Below are 20,200 nucleotides of genomic sequence, written 5' to 3' on the forward strand. Positions count from 1 at the left end.
AACCAAAACAGAACAAGCAAAAACACAAAGCCAAAAAACCCAAAACCACCACCAAAAAAACCCAAACCAAAACCCAACCACCCCACACAAGAAAACCCGAACACACTGCATTTTCCCTAAAATCCAACATCTTGAATGCCTATGATTAAACAAGCATCTCAAAAAAACTTTTTGGACAACAGAGTCTATGATGGAGGGGAAGGAAAACAAAAGTTTGTAGTTCAGGAAATAGAATACAAATCCAACTTCATGATTAAAAACTATCATGGAAGTTGGCAATGGTGTTTTAAGTATGGTTAGAGCAGCCCTGTCAAGACACTGCATTTATAAGGGCACATACCTGCTCACACTTGACTTGCAAGCAGGAAAGGGAAGTTATAAGAGGAAGGAAAAGGAATGGCTCTTCACCTTACCTAGAAGGTGACATTATACTCCTTGCTGTAATCCAGAGAAACATCATTCCCTTATTAGATATTAAAAAAGGAACCCTTAGTATCAGTCCAGCACTACTGACCCTGAAATTACTATGCTTGAATTGAGAATTCTTTGAAAATGCAACACAACTTCTTGTACCAACATGTTCATGGCTAAACAGCTCCCTTCCCTCAACACACATTCGTATCCTTTTTGGAGGAGGAGTCTGGTCCATCCTCTTTCTCCAATTTCATCTCCACCAGACACCATCTACCAAATATGTTGCTAGTCCTGGGTCACCAGCCTTTTAATCAAGCACTGTTTTTTGCTTAATGCAAGGAAGAGCTGCAAGTGTCCATGCAATATATAAAACAACAGACCATGCACTGAGAAGATCACACAGACAAAGCAGACACATGAATGCTCTCCTTTCAATAAAGATTTCTGTACAGAATTTCATGTAGCAGGAAGAGTCCATCAACAACAAAAATCTCAGGAGAAACTAACTGAGCCCCACACAGTTGAACAGAGTGAAATGCCACATTGCTTCCCGACTGGGGGGATGCAGGAATCAGCATCAGACAGTAGATAAAGCTAGGCTAAGAGAGGCAGAAGTTGCACCCCCACACATCAACCTGAACACTGACATATTTTAACGTTATAACACCGATGTTACCCACCAAGAAGTCTTTCTTGGGGGGGCAGCACCATAAAGAGAAAAATCATTCTATAGTTGCAAACCTTCTCCTGAAGGCCAAGAGTTTATCAGTAGGTCGACCACACAAGCAGTTGTATGGCAGCAGGGAATAAGCGCTCTCCTGAGTGGCCGAAGCCTATTTTCTAGTGGTAGCAGACCACGGGCACAGGTTTCCCTCAGCACATCCTAAACTGCGACAGAGAGACGAATCAAGAACCAAAGAAGGTTGCAGCTTCAGGAATTGCTGTGGTACATAGGAAGCAGTTACAGCTGCTTTGGGAGGCTTATTTTCAGGGTCAGGAAGGGCACCCTTCTAAAAGAGAAATGTTAATGGTCGAAAAATGTCTGTCTCTAACAACTGGGGAAGGAGAGACTGAAAAAAAAAAAAAGCCCACTGCATCTTCACCAGCACCTCCAGCAGACTGTTCCCACTGGGTTGCATCCCCAGTGCCAGGGGCAGCAGCAGACACTGCCACAGGAGAGGACATTCCCAGCCTGCAGTCCCAGCGGGCAGCGCTTCTCCTTCCACCACCAGCAGTTACAGTGGGGCATCATGCAGGGGCCGACTGGGTGACAAAACCATTGTTTGCTTTGTGGGGGAGTGTTGGCATCAAAAGGTGTGCACATTCTCCCAAGTAACCAGGGCACACGACTGATCTGCAGCAACGATGCCTGTCCAGAAACAGTACATGCAGTTCCTTAACGCAGACAGTAAATACAGCACTAAATGGCAACACAGGTAAGAGAAGAGCAAGAGCGGGCAATTGCCAACAAGTGATGTTTTACAAAGCAGGATATTTAGAGTCACTTTATGCAGATTTAATGCCTGGTTCCCCTGTCCAGCAGCAGATTCAGGACTTGCTCCCAGTCCCTGGACCATGAAAGGCTGTTTCCCCCCCAGCTCCCGTTAGGTGCCCACAGTTCAGCAGTGGGAATTCCCTTCCTTGCCCCTGCCAGCAGCAAATATTTTAGAAGGGCAGCCATGAGCTGAACTATAGCCTGAATTATACAGCTCACACGAGGTGAGAAATCCTTCTGCACAGGCATCTCTAGGATTTCAGGCTCTCTGCCATCCTCATGAGGTATGTCAATCCAGCACCCCAATCACAAGGTTGCTGGTTTTAAATATCTCTAGCTGGAAGTGTAAGAGCCTGCTGGAGGCCTTCCGTATGTTGAGCTCTTCATCCCCTGTTGTGCAGTGACAATATTTTACACCTTTAAGCAAGGATGCTGGCGGAAACAGGGAGTTGTAACTAGAATTCTCTGCCACGCCTTCAGACACATTACTGCACACTATCTTTCCCAAGTGCCATGGCATTTAATTCAGAAAGTATAAACAAGTTTTTCATGCTTCGGATTTAAAAGGATACCACCAATAAAGGTTAGAGACAGAGAGCCTCTAGCTATTGCCATGAGTAAAGACAACAGAATCCCTTTAAAAATTTAAAGTGTGTATGCTTTTTCTACCCTTCAATACAGACATCACTATGCAAAGCAATATTTCCATGAAAAAGTAGCTCCAGTTTAGATGAACAGGAAAAAAACCAACATGCAATGACATATGGTTTTACCAGATGCAGTAATTAAAAATACAAGTTTAAAAAAAAAAAGAAGCAAACACGAAGTCATCATCAAGTTTTCTGTTTTATTTAAGATTTTAGTTTTAATTCTGAAGAAAGAGGTACATTTCCTTGGTTTTAGTTTTAGCGTCAGGTTATAACCATGTTTATTTATCTGTTTCTTTTTTCCTGTCTTTTCAATACTGCACAAACGTCCAGAAACTACAGGGTTAAGTAAAAGCTGCAGGCAGAGGAGGTCAGAGGTTGCTCCTGATGGTGATCATGTGGCCCCAATGCAGTGCTATCCCAGAGTGCCCTAATCAGGTGAATCTTTGTTTTTTAAAAAAAAAAAAAGAAAGAGAGACTGACAGAGGAGACAGAAAGACTGAAGTAAATATCACTCATGTTTCAGCTGCTTATATTATGTATACACTAGGTATTAAATCTGTGAATACTTTTAAAACATTAAAGTTTACTTTAAATCTAAAGCCAAAATTAAAGAAAAATCTTATTCTCCCCTCTTTAAACCACTCTTTAGCAACATGCCAGTTACTCATAGCTGTAAGTGTTTTGTCTTTCAACACACTTCATGTCAAACTCTGACACAATGAAATCCCCTTCTCAAAAAAACTCAACATAGCAATTTCCCTGTGTAGTGCCACACTGAATGCAAAATAAATGCTAGGCCACTGTTTGCCCCACATGTTCAGTAACTTCATTTAAATTAAATACCTTTTTCATGTTTCTGCATTTGATTCTGCATTGCATTTTTCCCCTACTGCAGACTGTCACTTTTCCACTAGGCAGAAATACTCATGTGCAAAAGACATAAGACAGTAATATTCTCCTTAAGCATTGAGACTGCATTTTGATTTCTCTCTCTCTTTTTTTTTTTTTCCCCTTAGAATGGTTAGAAAATATTTCAAACAGTGTATTTCAAACACTGGCTCAGCAGAAACTTAACGAAAAGAGACGGTCACGACCCTGTGATGGCATTGCATTTGGGGAGGAGGTTTGATCAGGAACTGGATTCTTCAGAAAGAAAGATATGACAGGGAACAGTAGGTGGGCATGGGGAGGAGTCAGGGTGGGACACTTCCTGCATTTCTAACGTTTTGGGTTTTATTTTTCTTTTTTTCTTTTTCCTCCTTTCCTAATGACGATCCAGCGCTGAGCTCTGTAGTAGATCTGTGGGGGTTTTACTGGGAGGTCTGAAGGCTGTCTGAAAGCCTGGAGGTGGGGAATGGAAGCTGGTGGGGTTTGAAGGAGGAGGGTAGGGATTCCAACTGGCTCTGTGCAGAGGGATCTGTGTGCTGAAGGGGTTACTGTGGTGCGTCTGTGATGGCGCTGCACTGGGGCCGTCCACCTCTGTGAGGGCCTGAAGAGATTTTAGCCAATGTGGAGGATTGTCATCTTGAAGGGTGTCTAAACTGTTTCCTGTGGAGGCTGGGATACCTATGAAGAGAAGAAAAAAAACAAGGATACAGGCAAGTCAGAGCAGAAGCAATAAGCTGAGCATGAAGGAGGTCAATGTAACCTAACAAAAAGCAACAGTGAGAAAACATGATTAGTTTGTACAGAGAATGCATTTTACATTATTATATATAATTACCCTGCCCGCAAAACATTTAACATTAAATCCAGATAGGACAAAGTTCCCCCTCAAAGCACTTATTCATAAAACACACATTTTTCTATCAAACATCCTGCGCAAGGACTGCAGCATCCCTGTTGACGTGACCTTACCACACCAAACTACCAGTACACTGCATGCTTCACCTCCTACTCTGCCTACTTGAATCATGCTTCAGCCTCTCTAACAAGGAAACACAACCAGACAGCCTTATAAAAGAGAGCTTTATAAACAAGTGGAGTACGTCCCTTTTTAAATAACAAAGTCCAGTGAATGCCTTCAGTGCCTCAGGATCAGCGGCGCACATACCGGACATGCCATCCAGCAGAAGGGACACCTACGTTGACCCTATAGATAGGCCCTACAGATAAGCGCTGATCCGCCTGACTGCCTGCAAAGGTCCCGGGCATGCATTGCAAAGGCCTAAGTGACACTTTGTTATACCTAGCGATTCCACAAAAATTCCTGGACCCTTGAGGTTCTGTGGATGGAAGCTGGAAGAGACCACCGCATACGGACTTTTTCTTTTTTCCAGATGTAAATCAGTTTGTGCCAAATACCCATTTGATGGTTTGCCAGTGGAGCTGAAGGAGTGAGAAACGGTTACCTGTGATGATTGCGGGGTCCATCCAGCTGCCAGGGCTGTCCCAATTCAGGCTGTCGGTGGTGGCAGTGTTGGACGTTGGTACACTGTGGTTGGCGTTGGAGGGGGAAGAAGCATTGGGCAGTCCACCAAAGTTGATGTTAATGTTCGGTAGAAGTGCCCTTAGCCCGTCCTGCCATTCCTTCATATTTAAACTCTCTACAGAACTGCTGTTGTCTGGGAGATTTACCAACAAAAAAAATGAAAGATAAAAAAATAAAAAGCTGAAGTTAGAAACAGATGTCCTTCTTTGGTGGGGTATGGGATTTTGTTTTTACTTTTTAAGCTAAGCATTTAATACTTTCCCTGTCCAAAAACTAGAGTCAATGTTTATATGATTGATGAATTACTCGGAGGGGCTGGCAGGTTTTAAACCAAGTGTAAGGGAGTGGGAGAAAGATTTAACTCCTCCCCCAATTCATATTTCCCCATTGTTTTCAGTTCAGAGACTTGAATAATCAAGGGCACAGTGGCTCTCCCTCTGTTACTAATGGGGGAAAACCTACCAGATCCTTTATGAGAATACCTCTGTTGCAAGCTAGATAACCCAATTCGGCTGCTTTATTAATGGGCAGCAGGCTCGAAAGGGTTGTTTTCTTTGAAGTGTATTAAAATGAAAAAAGGCTAGGTAGGGCTTTGCAATAGAAACCAAATATGAGGAACCAGGAAGGCAGAGGAATATCATAAAAGTTGTTTGTTTTGTTATAGCTTGCTCACAGCCCTACAGATGTTCTTCCGAAGGAAATGGTAATTAGGTTCTCATGAAGTTTCATGAAGTTGGAGGGAGTGCAATTTCTTCTTGCAGTTGAAGAACAGTAGTGAAAATTCTTTAGAGACCTTTCAGAATAATTCCCGACACAGCAACATCCTCAAAACTTTGGTTAGAAGCAAACCAGCTGGACACCAAAACAGTCAAGTCTCAACTATTTGCATAAATGTTTCAGGGCATGTATTGAAAAAGGGCAACAGGATAATGTGGCTATTAGCACTACAGCAAATGATCCCTGAACATAAATGTTAAACTATACTATCTAGAACAGACTATCAGGTTCTACGATCCATCTCCTGCTTTCGGTACCTCAAAGCAAAACAAACCAGACACAAGCATCCTAGCATTTATCAGCCACTACACAAAGTCATACTTAATTAACTTGTGGTCAAATATATTTGAAAAGAAAGTGTTGGGTAGTACGTTGGCAGTATGCTCTGACAAAAACCTAGAAAAAACCTTTTTTTTTTTTTAAACCATCTCTGCCTGTCCTAATTGAAGAAAGGACCTTGATGTCAATCAGAAGTGTTACAATGAGAGACTTACATAATACTGCTACTTCATCAACAACGGAAGAGATTTAAGCCTTCACAGAAAATTAGAAGATATCACTAACTTGCAACTCTGTTGGAGAGTGAAGAAAGCAGTCTCACTTCCTATCAAAACCTGCCTTGGTAATTTTTGTAAAGCTGAATGCTCAGAAAGAAATGATGTCTTGAGCAATTACCTTTTTGTAACTAAAGGGAAAAAAAAGGCAAGTTCTTGAAATCCTGTGCATTCATGCAGAAATTTCCTTCCTCAGGCCAGAGTTTTTTTAGAATAAACTTTATATAAAGATTCTGCTTCTGTACAGAATTACAGCAAGCAACTTCAATCACAAATCACAGCAAGTCATACCTCAGTCCATGTCACCAACCGAACTTCAAAACAAATTACTACGCAAATCTGCTATATCCACTTTGCCTATGACAACTGTTGGAGTAATGCGTTCATTTCTAACGCTATGCATGCCTAATGCAGCTGTTCTAGCACAAGCATCCATCTGCATGCATAAATGTCCCTACGTAGCAGGACAGCAGCTGACACCTAGAACATCTGTGGCCAGACATACTGATGCTGCGCATGGAGCCTAGACAGGGATAACAGCACAGATGCAAACAGTGTACTACAAAAGTCATCCTCTGTGCCTGAGCAAGTTTGCAGAATACATTTGACCACGGACTCTGGAAGGTTTACGGTTGACTGCTGTTATCCCCACTCACTGGCTGAGGCTGGGGAATCACTCTTCCTCAGAGGTTACAGAGTGAGGTACCTCCATGGGGAAGACAAACAACTCCTAAGAATTCCCATAAACAAAGAAAAGACAGGTCAAAAATGAGGTAGTGGAAGTAAACCCAAAAGCCTGCCCGTTACTACATGCATCATGTTACATCTAAAGATTAAAATTTTAAGTGCTACAGGAGAAAAAAAATAGCAGTAACAGAACTGCAGCTCTGCCTCAAGCAAGTAACCTAAGATCAGCTTTTTAGTAACACCTTAGCACACAGATGCAATCAAGCCTCCAGACGTAAGTGTGACTGTATCCACACACAGTGTGCAGCAATGTGCTTTGTGGGGCCTGGTATAGAAGTTATCTTGGGTGAAAAAAAGCAGGCTTATCAGCAATTTGTTCTGTGTTCATTTAGCATCAAGCCATAGCGCATACAACTGGCTTTGCCTTCTACTTTCATTTCTTCTACTGTAAATCAAATCTACTTCCTGTTCCCTCCTGAGCTCCCACTTTTTTCTTTGTAATACTAATGCACACAAACAGTTTTAAAGAGTTTAGTGCAATACATTTTTCATTCAAACCTATGATCCTGGGGTTAAAAAAATAAATCAAAATTTTAAAAAGTATTAGTCAGAAATAGCCTCGATAGATATTTGCTCACAACCCTCTTGAACATCCATATGCCTATCTGAGACAAGTTCTAAATTCATTTTTCAGAACAAAAGTAGCCAGCTCACCATCACAGAAATAACTGTGCAACAGATTCTGCATGGTACACCATTAGTTTTCACTTTATTTTCTCACTGCTGCTTCCAACAGCTTGTGCAAAGAAACACAGCTCAGTTTAATTACTCATTTCTAAAAGGCAAAAAGCACACACAAGATGCTCACTAGGACCACGTATGAGTGAACATACTCACTGCAATACCTGTGAGCTGGGGATCTGCAAGCTCATGATGATCTTAATCACGGACATTACTAACACCCAACATGCCCTCAAAGCTCATGTGCAAGAAAATAAACGTGTAGTAAACTACACACCTGCAACATGTCATTGAGGAAGTCTAATGAAGACAGAGCCAGCAAGATGTCATACTTTTAAGGAATGGGATTGGAAGACAAACGTAGTAGGGCATTAGGCCATCTTAGGCTACGAAAACATATGTACTTTTGTCATGTTATTCTCCATTTAAAAAAGACATAATACAGCATACATAAGAGTCCAGAAAGATAGCAAGCAGTTGCAATACAAGACTTTCACGGAACGTAAAAGACTGGCACTGTTTGGTGAGGAGACATTAATCTGTGGGGTAGGCATAGTGCACCATTGCTGTGTACCCTCTCTGAACAGAACAGAAGAAAAGAAGAAGATACTGAGGAAGACCGTCCTTTATCTCAACTGTCAGTACAAAATCGACTTGGAATCACAGAAGTCAAGAGATGAAAGGCCTAAAAGGCTTCAGTATCTATAAAAACTGTATTATTTGCTAGCAATAAGGAAGTTTATTAAAATCTTGTGGTCCTGGGCACAAAAGTGATAAGACAGAGAATTCCATAAGATGTATTGTCTTTCCCAGACAGCTGGGTTTGTGGGGCTGAAAGGCAAGCTATGACAAAAACATTGCCCTCTGACACCAAAGAAAAAGCAAGCAACACATTACCCAGGTGTCTGTAACAGTGTTTTACAGCTTGGCTAATAAATGCACAGAGTAAAAAAAAAAACCCCAAATGACCAAAGTTTCACAGCTTTGTCAGACTCCCAGCCTCTAAGGAGAAATGCTGCAATTAAATTATTCTTGTAATATCGGATCTGGTAAGGGATTAAAATGCATTAAGGTGTTAAAATAGATGGGATCAATAGAGAATGCAATGCTCTACTACACTCCCTGCACTGCCCTCCGAGGCCTCAAGTTACTAGCTATAATAGGTAAAACACCCAGTTAGAAAAACTCCTGATGCCACCCAAGTATGTGAGCAATCTCCAGGCATCATACAGCAATATCCAAACCAAACAATTAAATTAGCATGTCTTTGCTAGAGTCTGACAAGTTTTAAACAAGAGCCTAAGTAAAAATGCAAGTCCAGCCCAGAGGCAGGAGTTACTTCCACCACCTGAAGAAAATAAGTATCTTCAGAAGAAATTACTATTCATCCCTCAGCTAGTTTGTCTTTTTTGTTAAGTTTATGCTTCACCATGAAGCTAGTACCATAGTTAAAAATGAGAAAAGGTTAGCTCTCAGTTAATACAGATCTAATAAAAAGGGCATTTGCCTATTATCTTTCCCTACTTCTAAACTTAATTGGTTGAAGGGAGTAATTTTTTGACTAGCTAACAGACTTCTCAGTTGGACATCATAACCTAGGGGCATGAGAACCAATACACCACTGTTTCCCTCTCTCAAGGAGTGGAAACACTGTCTCCTTCCATAACCTCATCCTAATTTAAAGCAGTACGTCCACGGACAGTGGGAAAACATAGAAGAAAACAAGTCAAAACCCAGTTGACTGCAATGAAAAGATTTTACACATCAAGATAAATTGGAGATTCCTCCCCCCATGCCCCGGCTTTGTCTCTGAGAGAAGAGAATAACCTGGTAAAGTGTCACTGAAAGCACCACTATTCACATGAAAAATAGGCTCAGATAGCATCCTGAACTCCAGTCTTCCCTTGATGTGCATCTCATAATACTATCTGGTCTAGTGGAAACTTGTGTTTACAGAGGTGAACAGATCCCGCAGTTCTAGTACTGAACTTTTTCATGTGTGTGAAGTAGTATGCCAACGTGAAATAAAAGCACTTGTATGTATAATTTTCAAAGTCAACCACTGTCTTAGAAGTGAGCAAAGGGAAAAAAAACCAAGCTTCATCACAAACTTAACCTGTCCACCCAATTTAAATAAAAAATACTTCGAGTTAGCTTAGAATATGATTAAGAAGCCTGAACATTCATCTGTATAAAAGCTGGTCATTTAATGAATTTCTAAATAAAATCATTGCCCCATCATGACATCCTACCAGACAGTCTGGTAGCGTTACTTCAATATCCTCTATCTGCAATGCCTTAACATTATTCCTTCAAATCAGGCAAAGCAGTGTGTACTTGGGGGAGAGACAGCAAAGAGGATGATGGCCAAGCCAGAAACACTGTTCTGTTGTACATAATCAATACTTTAGAAGATGTTTGCACAAGCGCCAGCTGCATTGACACAAGCTGTTCTGTGACTGTATAAATCCTGACAAATGACACCACAATGTAGCACCAAAGGTGTTTCAGATTTGGCTGCACCACATTTGTGATGTTCACACACTTGATCTTTTATATTGAGGGTAAGGGGATAGTGTGTCTTACAGTTTACTTGGTGGGAGACAAGCCCACTAAAATGAATGTTCTACAGAGACTAGACCATTTCAAATCATTGCCCCAATTCTGATACAAGTCTCTGGTCAAATCCATATCAAAATTCACACAGCACATGCTTAAATAAATACGACTAATAGCAAAGATCACAAGACCACCACATTAAGTGCAAAGCAAGCGTATTTCTTTGCTCTGCCAAAATTATAGTCCAAGCTATTACAAGAGGCTGATTTCATACTGTGTAAAACTATTAAATATCTTTATGCCATGAGTCCTAAATATTCTAGTCCTGCTGAAAAGTAAGCAGTCCTGCAAATCTAGGTTGCAATTATTTCTTTAAGAACCCATCAGTATGCCATGTGTGTGACCAAAGCACACAACAGTGCTACAGAAAAGCTTCAAATAAGCAGAAGAAATTCAGAGGAAAACTATCATATGAGAGAAAAATAAACTTATTAGCAATGTCATGTACCTGACAGCACAGAGTAGCAACAAAAGAAGCGAAAAGACTATCAAAGTGTATTCGGTAATAGAATGGCTATTGCAATGACCTGCTTGTAAGACGGCCCTTGTGAAATCTTCAAGGACACTGTACAGCAACAGTTAGTTTTGAAGCCTTAGCAAGACAAGCAGAATGACAAAGTTGGGCCTGGGGGAGGGGGGGAAGAAAAAGGAAAAAAAAAAAAAGAGGGGGGAAAAAAGGAACAGGAAAGACTACCAAAAAGAGTTCACCAGGAGTCTTTCAACTCGATTAGAAACAAGTGGGGTCACCAGAAAAGTATACCCTTTGCAGTGACATCCCTGTTAGTCCCAGCCTGCACTTTGTGCTATCATTTTCACTGATACCACAGATAGTCTGTGCTTTCCGTGAAACAGCCCATTACCCTATTCTGAGAAGTGACTGGGGCTTCTTTATTTTCATCTCAAAATTACTTTCCACGATTAGTATTTCTATTTTGCAAAAAGTTGTCCGATACTTCACTCTGAGGAGGGAAGAGGAGAGGACGATTTGCCACATCCTAAAATGAAATTATGCCCATCACATTAGATAACTCAAAAGGCTTTCATCCAAAGCTTATATACTTAACCATCAACAAAACAGTTATGATAAAAACTGTACCTGTGTCACCTTAATACAAATGATAAGCTCGTTTGCTCATGGAATTTTTTAACTGGGATTTTACTCATGGTTTTAACTGCTACAGTCTGAAGCATTCCACACGCAGACTTCATTGATTCTGTGTATCCATGATTTCTAGGAGTCCCACAATGCTTAAACCAAACAATGAAGTTTCACCCATTCACAGAGGCCTGAGAACATCACTGACAGATTGAAGAAGATTGAATCTGTCCACCTTTAAATAGCAGCGCTGCCCATCAGGAATAAATACAAGTAGCCACTTCATATTAGGGAGATATCAAATGACAGGAGCACTAGAAGATAAAGCTGTTTGAAGGGAACATTTAAAAGCCTCACTGACATTCTCTACACATGGGAAGAAACTTGGCAATCCATGAAAACAGCTAAGTGTCATTCCACAGTGCGGATTTCAAATGAAAGTCTTATGGTCATGAGCTCTAAGAGCTGGGGAAACAAAGAAGTGTACCTACGTACACACACACGTACATACACACATCTACAAAATTGGCTTCAGTAGTCAAGAGACACCAGTCTGCCCTCAGCTTTAAAATAATGCAAGTAAAGCAGCTTTTATCTTGATTCCACATTGATTTCCATGGTTATATTAATTCCATATGTACCCAATTTAAAAGATAGCCATGTAAATCAAAAAAGCACTATTTTTCAATTTAAAATAAATCAAGTGCAACTTAACATGCCAGTAAGCCAAACTATCAAACAGAAGAGGAATATAGTGAATTCTAAAGTATACACTTCAAAGGGGAAAATAAGTTTTTCTAAATAATTTTCCTTTTTGATGAAGATCTGACAGTACAACTCTTAAGCTTTCTGTGACTAAATAAGTGTTAAGAGTCAGAAAATTTAATTTATTTTCAGGGGAAATCCCTTCTACAACATCAGTGAGGGGACAGCTCATCTTAAATATTCAATAGGTTGATTTGTATTTGCTTGTATGTACAGTGTCAGAATGTTATTAGGTTTGAGAAAAGCAATTTTACATTAAGTATTCTGGAGAGTTCTTGTGATTGACTTACACTTACCACGGCTCAAGAGACCAAATCTAATACATAATTTTAGCAGGCAGCCACCCAATTTTAAGCTATAAGTAAGTTTCAAATTGAGATTCCAACTTGCTTTGAAAAACATGCTTGACTTCATATCAGATGTTTCCACAGTATCCCACCATTTTTTATTACTTTTTTAATCGTTTATTGCTAAAAGTGCATAGTGGTCAACTGCAGGACTTCCATCAAGTTGGGGCCCACTGTCCTGCATACAAAAAAGACAATATACTCTGTGTTGCTTCCACCTTAGTCAATAAATAACCTCTTTTTCAGGTGAGCTAACAAGACTCCTCATCCAAAAAAAGGAGCCCATAAGAAAATAGCCAGTTCTCGCCACTGATAATCTTAAATATTAACAAACTGAATGCACAAAGACTTAAGACACTGAAATGAAGGAAATAGATACCTGCATCCTACATACAGAACAGTTTGACTAAAGCTCAGAAAGACATGCAATTCCATTCATCGGAGAAAAAGTTCATTTTAACCTAAGTATACCTGCTGCTTCCTCTTAGATCCTGCATCAGGGTTCAATCTCACCAGGTTACCCTATCTGTCAATAAAAAAGCCCCTTGACCTCAAATGAAAATCCTGTGTGTGCAAGTGTACTTGTGGGTACATGCATAGATATATGCATAAATAAAAAAAAATATATGTAATTTGCCCTATGGCCAATGCAATAACTAGAATTGGCAAAGAAAATCAGATCTTCAAAGCTATATCAATAATTAGCAAGAGCCTATCTAGTTATGAAGGTTTTGGATTCCAGGAGTACCCAACCAATCCTCTGACCAAGGCTGTGAGACCAGCATTGGCACAGTGAATGCATACTCCAAGAAGTGATAATCTAATTTTTAATTTTTCCACATCTGTAACAAACAATAAAGGCTGACGTATATTTCTAGATACTTCAATCATTCTGTGGGAAGATTAGATAAACTGCAAGAAAGCTGAGAAGAAAAACAAACCTTCTATGACATGAAATTCATTCTGATTACTAAATGCTGTCTTCCAATAGAGGTGACCCACTTTTTAAATACATGTGTTTTTTTTCAAATAATTCCTTTGGGAACAAGCTGAAGTTCAAATGAGGTTGAGATGTAGAAGGAACCAAGAGATGGCAAAGGATGGAAAAGATCAGGTATTTTTTTCCCCCCTCAAATGTGATTTGGTATTGCTGGGAGGAGAAACACCTTTTGTAAAGCTGCTCTTTCAATTGCTGCTATCTCTTTATCAGGATATTTCATTTACGCTCCTCCCCAAGTACAATTTTTTAAAAAATTATATTTGCCCTTTCTCAATGGTTCTTCAAGTTGGTGCATTTCAAAATCTGTTTATGCAGAAAGCCTATGAACTGTCCGTGCTTTTTTGCTAAAATTCATCATTATAATTGATATTTTGTGAGATGGACTTGACTCAGAAGGAGCCAAAGTTTCAGGTCCATGCCCAAGGCACAGCCTCTTGTTAGACACTGCTACTAACAGGTGGCACTGCCAAGTGTACTAATTTCCAGTCTTCAAAGGGAAAATGACAGATTTTTAACATCACTAAGACCATTACATCTTTTAACTCGTGCTAGTGGTTTACTGTATATTTTGAAGTGTCAGTTTGTATTTCAGAAAAGCATCCAAGAGAACACAGCACCCCAAGGCTAAGCATCTGTCTGCTGGAGCAGGGAGACGGATGCTACACCAGCCAATGGAGCTGCCTCTTACACTACTGCAGAGCCATCCCAAGAGCTTATGGGTTACCTAGGAAAGGAAACAGCCTTTCTAACTTTTGGTGAACCAGCTCTAAAGAGGAAGGGAAAAGTTTTGTTCTATAAGCAATAAATGCAGTCTTCCATCCCTAAAACACACACAAAGGCCCAACATTTAGCACAGCTGAAGCTCATTTGGTGACACTACTACAGATACCAGCAGTCAGGAAATTTGATGTGAAATACCTCCTGCATGCTTGTTTCCCCCCGTTTCTGGGGAAGAGTTACCCAAAAAGCTGTCAGGACTGATAGTCCAGAATGCAAACTGGGTCAGCCACTCAGGCCACGTATTTCAGCCAACACCGCATTTATTTCAAGTCTAGTAGTGTTAATGTAATTAGTCATTCCTCTGATGTACTGCAGCCAAGAGAAGTTAGAGGATATTTTGGGGGTTGGGTTTTTTTGTGTGTTTTTTGGGGTTTGGGTTTTTTCCCCCCCACTTTTTCTTTTGTCACATTTTCTTCTTCTGAAATAAAATTACACATTTAAAAACAGGCATCTTACTACTCAAAAAAGCAGGATGCCTGTCTTTCACTGCTATCCCTAATAATCTTACAATCAAAGATTTTAAGAAATTCGTAAGAGCTTAAAACCAAGCTCCCAGAGTTGAGGGCACAGATATTTATATATCGAGCTTTACTTGGACCAGTATCTCCTATACAATAATAAGAAAAAATTCCACAGGGTTTTAAAAACAGTTGCAATATTAGCACTGAAAAGGCACTGGGAGGGAAGGGTGGGTGTGTGAGATGAGATTTTGGAACAGATGGAGAAGTAGCAGGACTTAAAGGACAGGTGCTGTGGATGAAGTTCTCTCAGAGATCACAGTAAGATTACACTAAGGAAGGCAGGCCTTAGTAGTAAATGCAGAAAGTGTATGGGAGTTAAGGGACAAGACACCAGAGATAGGACAAGGAATATCCATGACAGATTTCAAACAGTGTGACTTCAATCTTGACATTGATTTAATATTTTGGAAATTAATCAAAAATCCCACTTCCATTTACTTTATTTTAAACCTAGCAGCACCACTCTGGTGCATTAAAAAAACCCCACCTCCAGAGCAATGGAAGCAAGCAAGCCAAAAGTTTATTTTCAAATCGAATTTGTTCCATATTGTGCTGAACACTTCACCTCTTCGTCAGTGAAACAGAAAATTAGTTATGATGGGAAATAAAAGGAGAATGAATTTCAGGGGTGGAGGATACACACAGACACAAAGCACCTCCTAAAGTCAGGGGGTGGAGGCCCAAGAACCTCCACAGAAAGAAATGGGATGCAGCAGGCGTAAGGACTGATGAGAAGAACAAAAACTCAGTGGTAACAGCTGCACTAAGAACAGTCATCTTTTTTGAGTAAACAGACACAGGGTCTATGCAAGGGTCAGTAAAAGCAATACTGGAAACAGCTGAGGGTTGGTTACAAACAGCACTTTTCATTTTACAATTTCAAAGCAGTGTTTAGGCCTTTATTTTCAAATGAGGAGTGACCCTGATACCAGGGTAACACATCCACTTCTGAGAGGAGCTGTTCTGCAGTCTGGAAAGATACAGGCCTTTGGAGGTGCCACATGTGGCACCTACAACTAATAGTTGTATCACCCAAGATTTTCACCAGATCTCCTATTTTCAATATTTATACCTAATCAGAGAAAGACTTCAGCTATAGGCAGCCATAGATCTAACCAGGGGCACAGAAAAAGACCTTCAGCTGCCATGCTTTCTGCCCAGCTGCTGTTGGAAGCCAAATGTCAAAGACGACCATCAAGTGAGCAAGCAGTCTTCTTTAAAGGATTAGGACAGAAAATTAATGGACTAATGCATCTCTTACTGTTAAGAGTAAGGCCATCATTACTTAAAACTGGTGTTAAACCTTTCACATATTGTCAGGTCAAGAGGAAAAGTGTAGCAAAATACTCTTTCAACCACTGCATCCAAATAAAGGGATGTGAGGCAGCACTGTAAGTCACATCGCCTGTTGCTAGGGTATGGGATTAAATGCATTTTGTACATAGCATTTGGAGAATTTTAGTTTTACAACACACTGAATTCAACAGCCATACCACACGGGACAGATCCTCTTTTAAAAAGGCACAGTAGCAGAAGCAGAACCCCCCAAAATCCCATACCAAATTATTATCCTGAGACCACAGAAAAGTGTCAGCAGCTATGCTGCAAATTCAATTTTTTTGGTTCCATGACTGTATAAAACAAGCCGTGTTTTTCTTTGTTCAGGAGACGGAATCAACTATTGAGAATCAACCCAGACAGTGGAGACAAAGTCAAAAGGACAAAGGTCAAATAAGAAACATGTGCCCCAAATGGAAGTGAGGCAACATTTTGAGAAAACACCAAGTCAGACAAGGACTCTTAGTATTAAAGGCAGAGCATGTCAACGCTAATTCTGATACCTCACCCTTCTCTGTGGTCTAAATAAAGTCTTTTAAACAATATGATCATAGCCAACATATAGGGATCTTCCCTTATTTTACTAAAATGTTGTACAAAAGGTAGCATTAGGCAAGAAAGGATTTGATTTTCAAGACGAGTTCAATAGCCAGGGGCACAGAGGCCAGAAAATTTAAAGTGGGAGAAGATGCAACACCGTAAGTTTTTCAGATATGGAAGAGCTCAGGACTTAAAATAGTGGGAAGAAGTTGGACCTTCTTAATATAACCTTCATTGCTTTGCCCTCCCTGCTACCAGCTGTTGCTTCACAAAAACCTAAATGCAGGCAAGACTCAAGTGTGCACGCTAATCAGTGTCTTGATAAGGAATGCAATACCACTACCACAAAGACTGCAGGATGGCACCCAAACTTAATAGAACTGTCTACCTATTTGTTGTCTCTATCTCATCTTTAAATACACAAATTCCAATTAGGCTGTGCATATTCAAGAGATACAAGCCACAACATCATAACAAAAAGGTCGAGAGAACAAAATTTTGATTTGTCAATTATATTCAACTACAAAGACTCATGATATTCAAGCCTCCTGTTCTGAAGTTTCAGGAATAGTTTACAGAAGTCTACTGCAGTCTCCACATCAATGGGCTTCATGGCTAAAATAACTTGATGGATTTTACAGTGGTTATCTTCAAGGACAACAGGTAAAACTCTTTTCTTCCTCTACCCTAAACAGGGTTTAATTCTTCGTACTTCCTATCTGTCTCTGTACCCACTTGACTATTTCCTCTATCTCAGATTTCTAATATATGCATGATATACATAAATCGCCTGTCTGTGTTCAAGAAGCATTTGGACAATGCTCTGAGATGTATGGTTTAATTTTTAGGCTGCCCTGTGTGGAGTCAGGAGTTGGACTCGATGATCCTTGTGGGTCCCTTCCAACTCAAGGGGTTTCAATGATTTACGCAGGAAGAATACACAGACAATATTGTGTAGCATTAGTCTTGAAGAGTTCAAATTTCAAACTATCTCATTATTATTGAATTGATAAGTTCTTACAATTAATTTTTTTCTCATTTGGAATTATGTTCAGGATAATTATGAAATTAATAATGAAGTAACAGCCAGTGTTTCAAAATGTCAAGTACTTCATCTTGCATAGAACTGACGGGAAAGGTGGACTAACTGTTTACAACTTTTTCCTCATACTTTTAACTGTCTGAATTTGTTCTTATACTTTTTCTATGTAATAAAATCAATGACTACCAACCACTCAGTAAACTCAAGAAATAAAACTATATATTTCTATTTTCCCATTATTAATATGCATGCATCTTATAAGTATTGTCTCAAAACACACTGTTAATCTGAGACCTACTTTACTCTATGATCCAATACTATTTTAGACACACCACCAGGCAGTAAGATAGCAAAGATGATAGCGTATTAGCTATCAAATTACAAAGAGTTTCTTGTTATCCTAAAGTAACATAAAAATAAAGGCACCCACCGACCCACATTGCTGTCAGTGGATCTTTCCTTTGGCATTATCTGCAGAATAAATGATAGCCGCTGTCCTATATTCTTAGGATAGCTTGCACACAATCTAGGGTAAGATTGCTTTTAGCAACAATCATGCTGTCCATGAATAAAAAGTCACTGAACTCTTCTCCTGAAGCACAGTCACAGTTATAATTACACAGTAAATCATCTAATCCATCCCACACCAGAGAACAGCAACAAGCCTAAACTGTCCCTTACAATGAGAATATGTAACATCTGCTACGGTTTGCAAAATCATACGGTGGGGGGAGAAAAAAATGCTAGTTTGGGAATCAGTCAATCAAAAAGTTCATTTAAATATGGGTTGGGGACAAATGTATGCCTGATGAATGAGACACATTTCAAGTATATGCATAATAAAATTATGAAGTCAATCGTGTCATTTCACTGGAAACTGCAGAATGAGTTTAATAAATACTTACTCTAAGAAATAAGCTACCAAATTCCATATAAAAATTATTTTTAAATGAGAGCTTAAAAAAAATAAAAATATGTAGGTAGTGCCTGTGTCCCTCCATTTAAATCTGGTGCACATCACAAAACAGCCCTACCTGGAGCTGTGGGGTTATGAATACAGCACAGCTCTGATTCTGGACTAAACAGAAGGTAGCTTCAGAACATTACATTTAACATCACACATGAGCATTTCAAATTCATGTGAATACTAATGCCTACTTAAAGCAGAAGCAGCAGCAGTTTAAAAGGTAATGTTTTCTTCATACAAGCTTCCAAACCACAAATACGCCTAGTGAAATCAATTAAAATTGGATTTAGAAAGCCTAGAAAATAGTATACTAACTTCATACGACATTATAAAAGTTTTTAGATCTGCTTGTTTTCACATAAATGAAATAGAAAAGTTGAAAAGGGTTGATTAAATAGAGCAAACACACAGAATAAGTGAATGGGGTTTTTTGGGCTTTTTTTTTTTTTTTTTAAATGACTGGTCCAGTATTATCTGCTTTAGGAATTTATAGTCCTGTAAAAAAATTGTGATCAAAGACCTTAGGAAACATGCAACTTTGACAGCAGTTGTGGGTCTCTGCTAGAAGACAGAATGTGAAGTTTCACCTGCACTAGGTTTCTTTTGCTGTTACATCTGAAACAGCTGAGTTGATGACATTTTCTAAAACATCCTAATACAGACTAACAAAAGAGCTAACAAAAAGGAGCTTCAGGTATACTACAGCTAATCTTTCCATACTGCTAAACAGCTATTATGATATGCACTGCCTTTCTAGCGGGTCAGCTAGAGTCTGTTATAAAGCACTGTAATAAAGTCCCATCAACATGATTTCTCTGTACTTGTACACCACTTTCCTCCCTCAACCCCACCAGACAGCTGTATCTGTAAATCAAATGAGGAAACTAGGAAAATTCTGTAATTATATACCTGCTGCTGACAGATTAAAAGCAAGCATAAAGAACAGGAATTATTCCTTCAAAAAGAATAAAGGAATTCATTGAGAGACCTGTACACTAGATATGGATTTGAAAAGACAGAATAATCAATAAATCGGAAACTATCGTCAGCACACAAGAAAAAAAGAGGTATGAGGCATCTCCTTACTTTCAAATTATTTGTACTTCTGAAGCAGTTAGTGCCTAGAGTTTTCTTTAGTGATCTAAATACCATACAAATAATACAAATCCATAACCCAGCAAACAAAACCAGAACTATCTGAGACTTCAGCTGATTTCTGACAACAGGAAAAGAAAAAGTAGTGATCTGTGTTTGTGCAAATGATTCTTTTTTTCAAGATACATCAAAGCTGACACGTAGATCAGCTGAGAAGTGTTTGCACTGCAGCAACTGCTATCTAACTGTCAGCCAGGCAACTAACCATGTTTCTATAACAAGAGATTAAGACCAACTCAAAGGAACTTTGCATAGAGACTACAGCAGATATTTACTTTGTT

The 20,200-nt window shown here is 39.5% G+C and overlaps 1 protein-coding gene across 7 annotated transcripts in view; it reads right to left on the reverse strand.

Moving 5' to 3' along the window:
- Positions 1 to 2,736: 2,736 nt before the first annotated feature.
- The window catches only part of CNOT4 (CCR4-NOT transcription complex subunit 4), an 83,905-nt gene continuing 66,441 nt past the window's right edge, over positions 2,737 to 20,200 (reverse strand). For 4 of the 7 annotated variants that reach the window (XM_050905455.1, XM_050905441.1, XM_050905448.1 and 1 more), the window contains 2 exons: positions 4,911 to 5,123; positions 2,737 to 4,125 (listed from right to left, as the gene is read on the reverse strand). In XM_050905455.1, the coding sequence (XP_050761412.1) occupies positions 3,824 to 4,125; positions 4,911 to 5,123 (515 nt within the window). In that variant the 3' untranslated portion in view covers positions 2,737 to 3,823. The remainder of the gene's footprint in view (positions 4,126 to 4,910; positions 5,124 to 20,200) is intronic. The other 3 variants (XM_050905477.1, XM_050905470.1, XM_050905463.1) reach the window with 1 other exon arrangement.

Source organism: Gymnogyps californianus, chromosome 1, assembly GCF_018139145.2.
Source record: "Gymnogyps californianus isolate 813 chromosome 1, ASM1813914v2, whole genome shotgun sequence".
NCBI lineage: Eukaryota > Metazoa > Chordata > Aves > Accipitriformes > Cathartidae > Gymnogyps > Gymnogyps californianus.